Raw genomic sequence first — 12645 nt, forward strand, 5'->3', positions numbered from 1 at the left:
CCAGTAGACGTCAACAGTCAAATCAAACCATATTCGATGATAATTTTAAAATCATAAATATGCAGAGAAGCTAACATAATATCTGTTGATTTAATTAAATTATAATTCAATATGTACGTCATACTGACCGCGTCTTACCGTACGGCATCTCAATCACATACATTAACTTACATATTTCCGTGTCATTCAATATAACACTCATTGATTTTATGAGTTAAGGAAGTATAATATTAATACTGTAATTAATTAATACTTTTATAGATAATACAATACAATTTTAGGTGACGCAAGGTTATGGATAAAGAATATACTTAATAGAAGTTCCGGTGATTTGACAAATAAACCCTATGAGCCGAATATACAAAGCAAAACTGTGTTACTTCCGGTTGAGAACTCGACGATACAATCGTACAGGTTTGTTAAACCACTAAATTAGAATAAGTTTAAACTACTTTGTGAGAATGAAAAACGCTAGCCGATTATTTCGTTTGATTGGTCAACAGATTGATTAATTTATGTAATAATAGTACAAATAACAAAATAATATCTTTGAATAATTACAGAAAGTTGAGATTGTAAAGTACAAGACACGCCAGACATAAGGCTCACCGTTTGACCAATGATAATAAAACGAATCGCGTCAATGTCTTTATTTCAGATCAATCCTACAAGGATTTTATTTTGATTCATATACATAAAATAAAATGTGTTTATTATGGAACACAAGATACATATATCACTTATTCGTAAACATATACGTCATTAAATTTGAATAAGTAGACGTCGCTACTCATCGGCAAAGAGTAGGCCGAGAGAAAAAGCCGGTGTAAAAAACTCTCGGTACTCTTTTAAAATAGCAAATCATCAAACAACACTTATTTTAAAACAAATATCGCAAAATAATTAGTAGCCTGTCTAGCACTCAGGCCCTTTCATCAACTAGAATCTAGATAATCGTTAACTTTATAGTAAGCCTTTAAACAAACAGCTTTTCTTAAATTTATTAAAAGGCAAAGGCAGGCTTATTATTATGATTAAAAATTATGATGCAATTATTGATTATGATAGCAAATTAATTTTAAAGCGCGATAAAAAGAGAAAAAGTTTTATTACTAAGTTGCAGATTCAAATGTATTTTATTTTATGCGACGAATGTTCTATGAATTTTTTTAATTCAAATTTTAAGTTTTTACTTTAATAAAAAAGTTTATTTGACAGTTGTAATTGAGCATCAATTGTATGTAAAAAAATATTCTGTAGTATGTATGGGTACCGCCGGATGATACGCGTGAAGTTCATTGGTATATAGACCTAAATATGTGCCCTTTTTATAGACTACTAGACTTTGAATATAATATTGGTCAATATATCAGTTTTATTCCATAGTATCGGGGAAGCAGTTCCACCTCCACCTCCACTACCCCCGAAGCTAATACTGCAACCTCCATTACCAGAGTACATGATTTGCGTACCTCCAAGAATTGAATTTGTCAACTTCACTTTAGGAAATGTGCATACGGTGAGAACTTGTAGTCTGTATGTATAAAGAAAGAACAGTTTTTAAAAGTAGTCTGTCCATAACAAAAATAATATTATAAAGACCCAATGTTTCAAGCTCCATCATCAAAGTAGATCAGTGGTACCACAGTGTATGTAAGGATAAACGTAATGGGTAAGATTCCTTCCACAGCTAACAAAAACAGCTGATGATCAACTGACATTTCACGCCTAATTACACTCATAAATTGTCAATATTATATATTGTCATAAATTGTCCCTACAAACCACTTTATTGCCACTGGATTCATTTGTTTAAGTGTAATTCCATAATAAATTTAAGTATCTATATAAAATAATGAAGGATAAATTCGTATTAATTTAAAAAGACCAAAATGTTAGATTCGCACATATTTGTTTGTTATTTTTGCAACCGAAGTCGTATGAAGTTTTCGTTGGTGAAATATTCGACATGCTAATTTCACCTCGAGCGTCCAACAAAATCAAATTGTGACTTCGTCAAAAATATACCGGGAATTTGATTGATGTATGTGACAGAAAAAGTTAGAAATAAAATATGAAGCCCGCATTCAAATTCTGTTCTACGCTTGTTTCATAAATAAAAAATGATACTTGACGACTGATGCGACGACGAGAAGTATGTACGTGTCTATGCCACATATCAAAAATATTTCACAAATTAAGCGTGAAAACCTTGGTTTTGTTAAAGTTTAAATGATTTGGCTCTAAAAGTCCTGTTTTTTTAAAGTAATAGAAATACAATTCTTCAATTAAACAGTTAAAGTTATACACAATTATGGTATAACAGATTCTAACATCGTAAAAACCTTAAACTATATCTACAATAATATTGCTTTTTCACTTTAATTAATCTTTTATGGATTAATATTTGCTATAATAATAAGTTCTATATCGATGCCAAGGCAGACTGCGTAATATTGTGATTCACTATAATTGGCTAGAACATTCCATAGAAAAGTTATACGTTACGTACATATATTGCATCGACCCTTATTTTGCAAACGTGCAATGCAATGCAATATGCAAACGGGCAGGGACACCCATATTGCCAGAAGGCTCGCAAGTGCGTTGCCGGCCTTTCAAGAATTGGTCCGCTCTTTTCTTGAAGGGCCCTAAGTCGATTTGGTTCGGAAATACTTCAGTGGGCAGCTGGTTCCACATAGTGGTGGGCGGCAAATACTGCCGAAAAAGAAAAAGCTAATTTGTTTAACGACGGACGTCGAAATGATACGGATGGTACTTTGCATTCTGCCTTGACGTCCGATAATGAAACTCAGCTGCAGGTATTAGACCGAACAACTTCTCTGAACACTCTCCTTGGTAAATGCGGGAGTAGATGCACAGAGATCCCACATCTCTACGCAACGCCAAGGGATTAAGACGCACGGAAAATGACTGGTCGTTGACGATTCGAATCGATCTTCGTTGGATACGGTATAGCGACAGAGGGAGTTATTTTAGCGGAAAATGCGCAAACTTGTGTCTTCTTGGGGTTAAATTGGACTTGAGTTATTCTACCCCAGTCCGAGACTCCTCGTAGAAGAGCTTCGACGTCAGACACAAGTTTGTTCCGGTACTCATCGACAAGAGCCCGAGAAATACCTGCTCGATCAGTGTAAAAGTTATCCCCAGTGCGGTTGTCGGCATAGCAATGCATGTTGCTAAGTTGCAACATATCATTGATTCGATTGATCCAAATCTTTGATCAACATTGATATCTTAAACTTCCTCTTTTAAGGTTCTTGTTAATAAGGTACTTATTTTTTAGGAATCAGTCCGTCTCATAAATATATCCAAGTTTGAGTTACGTCTATCCGTGTCGCCTCCAAAACGTCGTGAACTAGATATAGAACTTTGTTCTCGTCTGGTGGTAACTTCCGGTTCAGCTGCGGAATTTAAAATACATTATCGTCCAGTTGATGTGCTGTCCGTCACCGACGATCTGCTAGTGAGAGTTTCTTCTGGGAAATCCTTGAAGATTCCAATCGCTTGTTATATGCAACCACCAATACTTGAAAGTAAGTTTTTAAGGCTTGATTTAAATGAGTTTTATTTATTCGGTTATCTGTATATCTAAGGAACCTTACAAATAATTTAGGTAATTTATTGTTACATAAAGTGACTTAATGAAGGCTGCATAGTGAAGTGAAATAACTTTTTTGCTGTAAGCGATGTACCTATTATTTGTTTCATATTGTTGATATATGACATCAGACTAATGTTTGTATTGTAACACTATGTAAGCATGTATTTAAAATGCATAAATCGAAATAATACAATATTGTAAAATATTTCGGTTCATATTTATTGCATTTTTAAATGTAGTTAGTTAGTAATTTTTTTAGTCACAGTTTTTAATGAGAATTAAAATCTAGTCTTGTTTCAATATCCGTAAAACTATTATGTTTACATGAAGTTTAACGATTGTTTAATACGAAATATTGGCAATAGACATACTCTTAGAAATTTGATTAAATAGTTTGTGAAATCGATTACAAGAATCGAGCTGTCACGGCAAAAAGCGTTAGATTTACTGGCTAAGTGAATGTTATGCACTGACTCAAATGTTCGAGTTAGAAACACCTATAAATTATTACAACAAGCATTTGTTTTGTCACTTTTATTGTTTGTTCCGATTTATTGTTGTTTTCATACTACTTGATACAATAGAAAGTTTTGAAAAGCTTGCACGAATAGTATTTGAAATAAAATTTAATTGTTAAGCGAATTAAGTATGGTGGTGGTGTTTGTATGGAGATGTTTAAATAAAATTATTTGTTTGAAGCTGGGTAACAAGTGACTTTAATGGTTTAAAATATGAGCTTATAACTATCACAAAATTAGGGGTAGCTTGCGATGCTAACAAAATTAAACATGGCTTATCTAAAGGATCATAAATTTAAATGACACTAATAAGTGTGGTAAAAACTAAACGCGGTGATTGTTTGCATTTATTTACGCTTCTAATTTATTTCCTAAAACTTAATTATTGTTGGGTTACCTAACTAGCGTTTGATTTAATTGTTAATGAATTTTCACCTTTTGGTTTAAGGGGCATTGTATTTTTTGTCAGTTAAACATTCTTCAAACTTACCTTTCAATAAAAAAAGCTGAATGTTCATTTTCAATATTTTGTTTCATTTTTATTTAAATTTTCATTAGCTTTCAAACAATAGAAATCTATTGGTTTTTAAATAAGATAATTCACGAGTAAGGTAAAATAAAACTATAATTTGAGATATGCGGCCATATCGATACGAACGAACTTCATAAAATAGTAGTAACAGTTCACATAAAATAGAAAAGATGAAGGCAAACGTAAAAGCATAATAATACATGTTTTTCAGTACTTGTACCAAACTTGACATCAATTCATATGGAGTCCATGAAGACGGTAAAAATAACACGTGATGTACTAGATCTAGGGTCGAGGCTTTTAGGAGATGTTCATCGAGCGTCGTTATTATTCTTCTGCGCTGAGAAACATGCTAATTTCTTTTTGCTACCTGAAGATGCCTGGCTGAGCTTCTGTGTTGATGTAAGTGTCATCTAAACAATGTTTACAGAAGTAATTAGATATTTTATATTCTGTGAAGTGTACGTAAAGATATAAATGCAAAAGATTTTTTTATATGACTTGGTAAAGATTAATTATCATCATATATTATTGAATTATTTATATATCTGTGTATACATACTCGTACGTCAATACTATGATATTACTGTTTACTTTGAACGGATAACACGTGAACAGTTCACGGGTTATATATTCATCACAATTAATTTACATCAACGAAGAATCAAGTAAATAAGGTTACTGGGCCACCATTTTGAGTCTGTATACTCTGTACTCTATTGTACTCTCAATGGTATATAGTAATAACAAACATCCTATAACTCGTTATTACGTTTCAACAGATTGCAGCTAACTCTGGTAAAGGTAAAACAGTTGGAGGTGCTGCTAGTGATAGCTTCTGGCTCAGCCCGGTTCGATGGTCAGGAGGCGGGACCACGAGGGCCTTAGCTGTTTGCTATGCAACGGAGCCGGGTCTACACACCACAGCTTTGAGAATAATTTGCTCCACGGCTATAGTGCGGTCTTTAAATGTGGTGGCTGATGCATTGTGGTTTAGGCCGGATCACATTACTTTGGAGGTGGGCTTATTACAGGTCCACAAACCATTTGAAGTTTTCAGAAGCACGACTATTTAGAAGAATTTCCTTCGAGAATAAAGCGTACGAACTCGTAAAAGACAACGAACTCGGAAGACCTCTGGCATTGAGGGTGTCCATGGGCGGTGGTATCACTTAACGTCAGATGAGCATGCTGCCCTACAACGGAGGCATACCGTTTCTGAAAAAAAGGAAAGAAAAGAGCGGTTTAGCGAGCCAACTGGCATTGATTGTGTTCATTGGCGCAGTACCATAATCTTTCTACATGACCATACTACTCGTTATGGAATAGGTATGTCGAGTAGTGTAGTAGTAGAGAGAGTAAAGTCTCGCTTACCACGACGGGTATAAATCTGTAAGCGTCAAATTATTTAATTTAAAAAATGTCGAAAAGATTAATTATTCTCCTTTTTTCATGTATTATAGGCTCACGATAAAGACTACGATATACGTAGTGAGGATGATGAAGCTTGCGAGTATTACGTGCGTCTCGGGACAGCTTTTCCAAGCCGATCGTTATCTGCTACAGTGGAAGTTTTGAATCACAGGTATTTTAATTTATAATCTGACCGCTGATAGACCGCTCAATTCTTGTTGAATCTCAGTAAAACTGATTATATAATATAATGGATATACAAACTGAAGAACTTTTTGTAAATTATTGATTAGATTCCTCATTACTTGTTCGTAGAAAGATATATTATTAAGTTTTTAGTTTACCAAGTTACAGGATTTTAGCCAACAAATATCTGACTTAATCAAACCACACAAATCATCGTTCCTGCGGAATCGAGGATCGAGGACCACCTAAAACAAGTAACAATGATTACGTCTACATGTCCTACTGTTACTACTAAGATAAAGGAGTTTAAACAATAAGCGCCTCAATATCCTTCACCTTTACACACTGTACACTTTTCTAGTCCAGTAACGTATCCCTATTACTGGAGTGTAAGACCATGGGGAGTTTGTTCCTGTTGGACCTCATCTCAAACCTCACTGATCGGAGAAGATGACCTCTGTGATGAGGCTAAGTTTAACCGGAGTGAGATGAAAGTAGGTTAAACTATTTTGTACTCAAAACACCAAAAAAAACTGAGTATGATTTAAATTTTTATAAGTCTAGTCTTAGCTTTTCAATAGTAAGGTTAAGCCATAGATCGAGGGTTTCAACCTTGGTTGTGCACAAATTGCACGTATGCCAAACGAAAATGTCGCGTGGGTACAGGCATGTCTTAAATTAAAAAAATCGACGAGGTCAGGATATAAAACTGACTCAGGTATTTTTAGACAAGTACCATCTTTTTAATTGTAAAAAGTATTAATATATTACCATAATTTTCCATTTCCATTAATTTAGTATATTAAGTATACGCCTCGAAGTGATTTCTCCCCTTAAATCACTGTATTTATGGAAGGCAAGAAACTTTCCGCCACTCTTTTTAATCGCTAAGTTTTGAGTCTTACAAATTGTTTGAACTGGAGCAAATCAATCCCAAGAATTAGGATAATTTCAATATCCGTCAAATTTATAAAAAGCTTTATTGATTAATTTACTAGAGGCATATAAAACTGACTTCGGTATTTTTAGACGTAACTCGTCTAAAAGTACCGAATCAAATTTTACAATTAAAAAGTTTTATTTTTTATACGATTTTATTACATATCTTATCGTTCTGTAGTCACTATGAAGCTCCCATTAGTTTTATATTGATCATAACATCAAACTAATGGGAGCATCATATTGATTAATTTATCATAAAAATATTAGTGAATATTCTGCACAATATTTTTACAGACAAAAGATGTTGCCAGTGAAGACGCAAAAGCAGTGAGAGTTGAGTCAGCCCAAGGTCGTCTCTTTCCAAGATCGGTGACTCAACTCATGATCCGAGTGCCTGATGTTGGTCAAATACTAGGAATCCACAGAGCTGTGCTAATGTTAGTACAATTAATAGTCTGTGTCAGATTCGTATCGCGGGACGTTTTAAAAGGTTTTATTTCTGAAAGATAAATATATATTTTACTAAGAGATGCTAAACAACACAAACGAACCAAATTAAATTTTTTTCTCATTCTAATATTTGTGTAGATATAAAGCAGAGAACTTACAATGATAATATTAATATACCACTAACGTATAAGTTATAGAGAATTTAAAGTCTTATTAAATCTTTGTTTGCAAAAGTTTCTATCACAGTAGTTCAAAAACTAATAACAAAGGAATCCCACGATACACATAAGTATATTAATACAGTTTTTAAATTTTAAACACAGTTACAAATGTATGTTTTTAAGGAAAGCAATTTTATTGCAGGTTAATTTTAAAGGAAATACCAAAAGAAAGTTTTCCAGTGGATTTTGATCCTATGATTGTGAAAACTGATATCGTAAATGAGGAAGGAATACCAGGAGTTTGTTCGGTAACATACTCTTCGTATATTCAAATTGTCCTTATGTATAAGTCATAAACAAATAAATATACTATATAGACTAATATTACAATAGAATCATTTTTATCTCCATGAATAGTTAATCGCTCATTTTGAACTTGATAAATTTAACGCTTTTAAATTTTTTTGGCTAAAAACAAGTGAGGCCATGCTCAACTCAAGCTTTTAAAGTAATACTCAAAATTTAACCACCACTGGACACAATACGTCTCGTAGTTCGCTGGGCCTCTCGGGTACGTGAGTCTCACCTGGCGAGGCTTGACGTGCCGCGAATCTACTCGACCTTCACCGTAGATTTACACTACTGGACACGATCATTAGGCCCGAGTTGAGAATTCACCCTACCGGACATGACATACATAAGACACCTCCCGGCCTATTCCACTTGTTCAAGGGCTATATGCCTTGCCTTATATATCATCAGGACGCGAACAATCATACTACCCGAACGGGCTGATGTCCGCCCTACATAAGGACACAATCCTCAATTCAAGCGGCATTACCTCACATGTAGCGGCAAACATTGTTTCGAAGAAAAGCTCGGCTTCGTATATAAATTGTTGCTAGAACGTGCCTTTGCAGTTCTCTAACAAGACAAAGTCGCTCAACGCGATTTATCATTTAGTCGTAAAATGTTATACTATGTAATATAATTTATATTTTGTAGTTTTTATAAATAAGTAGTAAAATTGTTTTATGATTTTTAGAGTTGGACACGCGAACTATGTGATGTAGTTTGTTGTCAGCTAGAAGTATGGTGGGAGGTAGTGCCTGTCAGATTTGTCCTTGAACCGTCTGTGTTAAAGCTTAGGCATTCAAGAAGGTAATGAATTATTAAACATACATTATTTGGTGTATTTCAATAATCGGTAGTATACTGGTACATACATTATATTCATAAACGCGCTGTGCTAAAATAGATGAAAATATACTTTGTTTGTCAAGTGACATTAGAATTTTGTTGTTAAATGACATTAAACATAAACGTACTACATCCCGTAGTACGTTTATGTTTAAGAATTCATAACTTAAATAATAAACTTTTTATTTGACCATATATTACATAAACTAGATAATTTACCTACTTACACTTAACCAGTTTTCATAATAATATAATTAATTATTTATCGGGTATAGAAAGCACTACTACAGCTTATTTATCCAGCCATAGCGTGAAACAAAATAAGCGATTACTTCGTATTGCTGATATTTTTAGAATCAAATCAACGGACATTTGTATAAAAGCGACACAGTTGTATGGTGTAAGTGGTGTAAAGGCAAACTGGAACGTCAGTGGTGCGAAAACAATAAATTTGCAGCCGGGAGAACCTATCGCAACTCACTTTAATTTACAAATGCAACCGCTACCCAACCACTTTCCCGATACAGATGTGATTCAGTGAGTAATGTTATCGATATCTCTAAAAATATGCTAGTATTATGAAGTCTTTAAAGATATATACTTTATTTTCGTATACAAAAATATACTGCATTTAATGTGTTTTAGCTTAAAAATACGCTATGCCAGCCGCCTCTAACGTTGAGTAGTTGACGCACATGCGTATAACTTGATCCTAAATACGAGTCCCTACGGAACGCTTTTACCGTTCCCTACGGTCCCTACAATCCTTTACACGAATAATTAGGCATTGAACTTCACTCAAAACCGTTCACAACGTCATCGGCTGTTACGACTATCAGTTTTTACGACCATTTACGTTTTATGAGTAAACCCTTCGATGTCGTTACAACAGATTTTGACTGTACTATCAAAAATGTGTCTATTCCACTCCATTGGGGAGTTATACATCAAATATAATTCATAAGCCTAAAATGTATTCAGGCTCCGTAAATTTTCTTGTTTTAATTAGTTTCACCGGAAAACCTTAACTTAACGCAATTCTACTTATTGGCTACAAGCACAAAAAATGAGTAATAATATAATAAACAGGTTAAATGCAGAGAGCAAAGAATGGAAATGCTCAGCTTTCATACAGAGAAATTACGATACACGACACCCCTCCTTACGGCCTGCATTTAAGTGGTTGGGCTTAGTATCGCCTGGGGCTAAGGTCCAAACTGAGTTAAAAGTGCATAATGATACCCATCAACATGTGAGTATGTAAAATCATTGGTTTTCCTATTAATTTGTTGGTTATAGCTAGCTAACGTAATAGGTAGTATTAATTGAATTCGTAATTAGATTAATAGAAGCTATTTTGCTAATAATAATACGAAATTTATAAAAAAATACATATATTTTGCTGCACATATTTGATTGCATTTTTTTTTCAATCCGTTAAGTTTAAGTAAGTAGTTTCTACATATTACATATTTTTACCAGCAAAGTTAGAATATTGTTAATATTTATTATTGATCAAAATGTATTTGATAACCAATGTTTAGATTTGTTGGTGGACAACATGTGTTCGATGGTGGGGCGAGCGCCGTGTAGCGAACGTATGCGCTGGCCGCGAACCATGTCCACAGTGCTACGAGCGTAGCTGCTCCTGCGCATTGCTAAGTCCTACGAGAGGAGCGCTTGCGCATGACCAATCTGTTGTGCTCAAGTATAGCGTTATTGCGCCTGATGTAATTATATATATTGTTAAAAATATTATGTAGTCATAAAAAAGCCGCCTTTAAAAGCCGTCAAATCCGTTTATTATTTAGCGGTTTCGAATTATGCAAACATGAAAATTCACTAATAAACAATATTATAGACAGATGGAGTGGTAGCCACGCTGGTACAAGTCCACCGAACATCTGGTGACGTATGTATGGTGCATACTGTTGCGGGAACAGAGGCAAGGGCCACTCTACTCGCCTATAGAGTTCTCGCACCACGTGTAGTTATGCGAGTCATGCCGTGTCTCGGCGATAAACATGGACATTGTGAGTAATGTTACTAAGGATTTATAAAAAATATAACGTTGTGTTTAATCATTATTAATAATTAACCCCTTATTCATAAAGACTAAATCAGTCTACTCCTTCATCTCTGTCTCTCAATTTGTGTTTAAACTATGTTGGAAAGTGACAGAGTACATAAGTTTTTTACTTCCTTTTTTTATACTGTTTTGCGCTCTTTGCAACCATTTCGAAGAAGAATGATACAAGAACATTACATCTCATACATGTTGTATATTTGCGGAGCCTACATTACCTTTTCATTCCATTACATTTATCACTAAATACAAAGTGATCTATTGAGTATTGCTCTAGTGACTTACGATGTTGACTTTATGTTCGGTATTAAAAATATATCCTAGATACGAAAACGAATTAAATCTAAGGCAAAGACTCATACATAATTGTAGCGTCACTGGATTATTATTAATGTGTTATCTACAAACTTTTCGATAACTGTATTCGTGTCAATAAGATAATGTCCGCTCCTGGCATTTCATAGAAATTTACCATGCAATTTGTGTAATAAATATCTGAATAATATTCGAACGATATAAACTTGCCTGTCGTATTTAATACAGAATGTACTATTTCATTACACTATTCGATTTTTCGTTTCTAATGCCGCCTAAATTTTAAAACTTATTTCTTTAAATGGGTAAAAAAAATATATTCTGTTACAGGTAAAGTATGTTCATTAGACGCTGATCGTCGGAAAGACTGCGCTGTATTAAGGCCCAGCTTTGCACTAACTGTTGGGTTTAGGAGTTGTTACCGAATCAAATGTAGCAACTTAACTCCCCTACCCACTACTGTCAAATGGCAGAAACCTATTGGTAAACAGTCATTATGTTTCACTATACATGTTTATTAGCTTAATAGTGAATCAAAGTATAAATAAAGTTGAAAAAATAGCAATTGTATAGTTTGGAAACAACTCAAAATCCGACATCTGTCAAACTTAAACGTAAACTTTTGACACATGAGAGTCATACTTAAGTATTTTTTTTATAAAATAGGGGGCAAACGGGCAGGAGGCTCACCTGATGCTAAGTGATACCGCCGCCCATAGGCACTCAATGCCAGAGGGCTCGCGCGTGCGTTGCCGGCCTTTTAACTGGCCGGTCTTGACTCGGACTATTACTATCAATATGAATCAACTTATACCTAATAAAATAATAAACTGTAACATTTTCAGATGGCGAAGATAATCTGAGAGTGATATTCATTCCTAACGACTTTGATCTACAACCTCATAGTTTTATCAATATACAAGTATGTTGAAAAGAATTTAATGTAATAGAATTATTACTATCATTGTTATCGTTATTATTTTTGTTATTAATGACTTAGAATCAACCGTGGTAGGTATAAAAAAACGTGTAACGGAAAAATGAGACGCGTAACCGAAAAATGTGATGGTAAATTTTTTTCCAACGCCGATAAAGAAGTTTCACTTCAAAAAAGGTAATTTAACACTGCTGCGACCAAGACTGCCATAGACTGCCGAAGCATAAAAAGTATGGAATCTTTGTAGTATAAAAACAGCACATCTTTGATAACAAATAAA

The 12645-nt window shown here is 34.1% G+C and overlaps 1 protein-coding gene across 1 annotated transcript in view; it reads left to right on the forward strand.

Moving 5' to 3' along the window:
- LOC123710169 overlaps positions 1 to 12645 on the forward strand; it is a 60045-nt gene that overhangs the window by 2242 nt on the left and 45158 nt on the right. Inside the window, exons 4-19 of the mRNA XM_045661918.1 lie at positions 282 to 414; positions 1387 to 1519; positions 3308 to 3557; positions 4887 to 5077; positions 5458 to 5694; positions 6139 to 6260; positions 6636 to 6768; positions 7511 to 7653; positions 8030 to 8135; positions 8873 to 8988; positions 9382 to 9564; positions 10117 to 10279; positions 10572 to 10757; positions 10889 to 11060; positions 11759 to 11911; positions 12274 to 12350. Of these exons, the coding sequence (XP_045517874.1) occupies positions 282 to 414; positions 1387 to 1519; positions 3308 to 3557; positions 4887 to 5077; positions 5458 to 5694; positions 6139 to 6260; positions 6636 to 6768; positions 7511 to 7653; positions 8030 to 8135; positions 8873 to 8988; positions 9382 to 9564; positions 10117 to 10279; positions 10572 to 10757; positions 10889 to 11060; positions 11759 to 11911; positions 12274 to 12350 (2498 nt within the window). The remainder of the gene's footprint in view (positions 1 to 281; positions 415 to 1386; positions 1520 to 3307; positions 3558 to 4886; positions 5078 to 5457; positions 5695 to 6138; positions 6261 to 6635; positions 6769 to 7510; positions 7654 to 8029; positions 8136 to 8872; positions 8989 to 9381; positions 9565 to 10116; positions 10280 to 10571; positions 10758 to 10888; positions 11061 to 11758; positions 11912 to 12273; positions 12351 to 12645) is intronic.

The sequence above is a fragment of the Pieris brassicae genome, chromosome 5 (assembly GCF_905147105.1).
Source record: "Pieris brassicae chromosome 5, ilPieBrab1.1, whole genome shotgun sequence".
NCBI lineage: Eukaryota > Metazoa > Arthropoda > Insecta > Lepidoptera > Pieridae > Pieris > Pieris brassicae.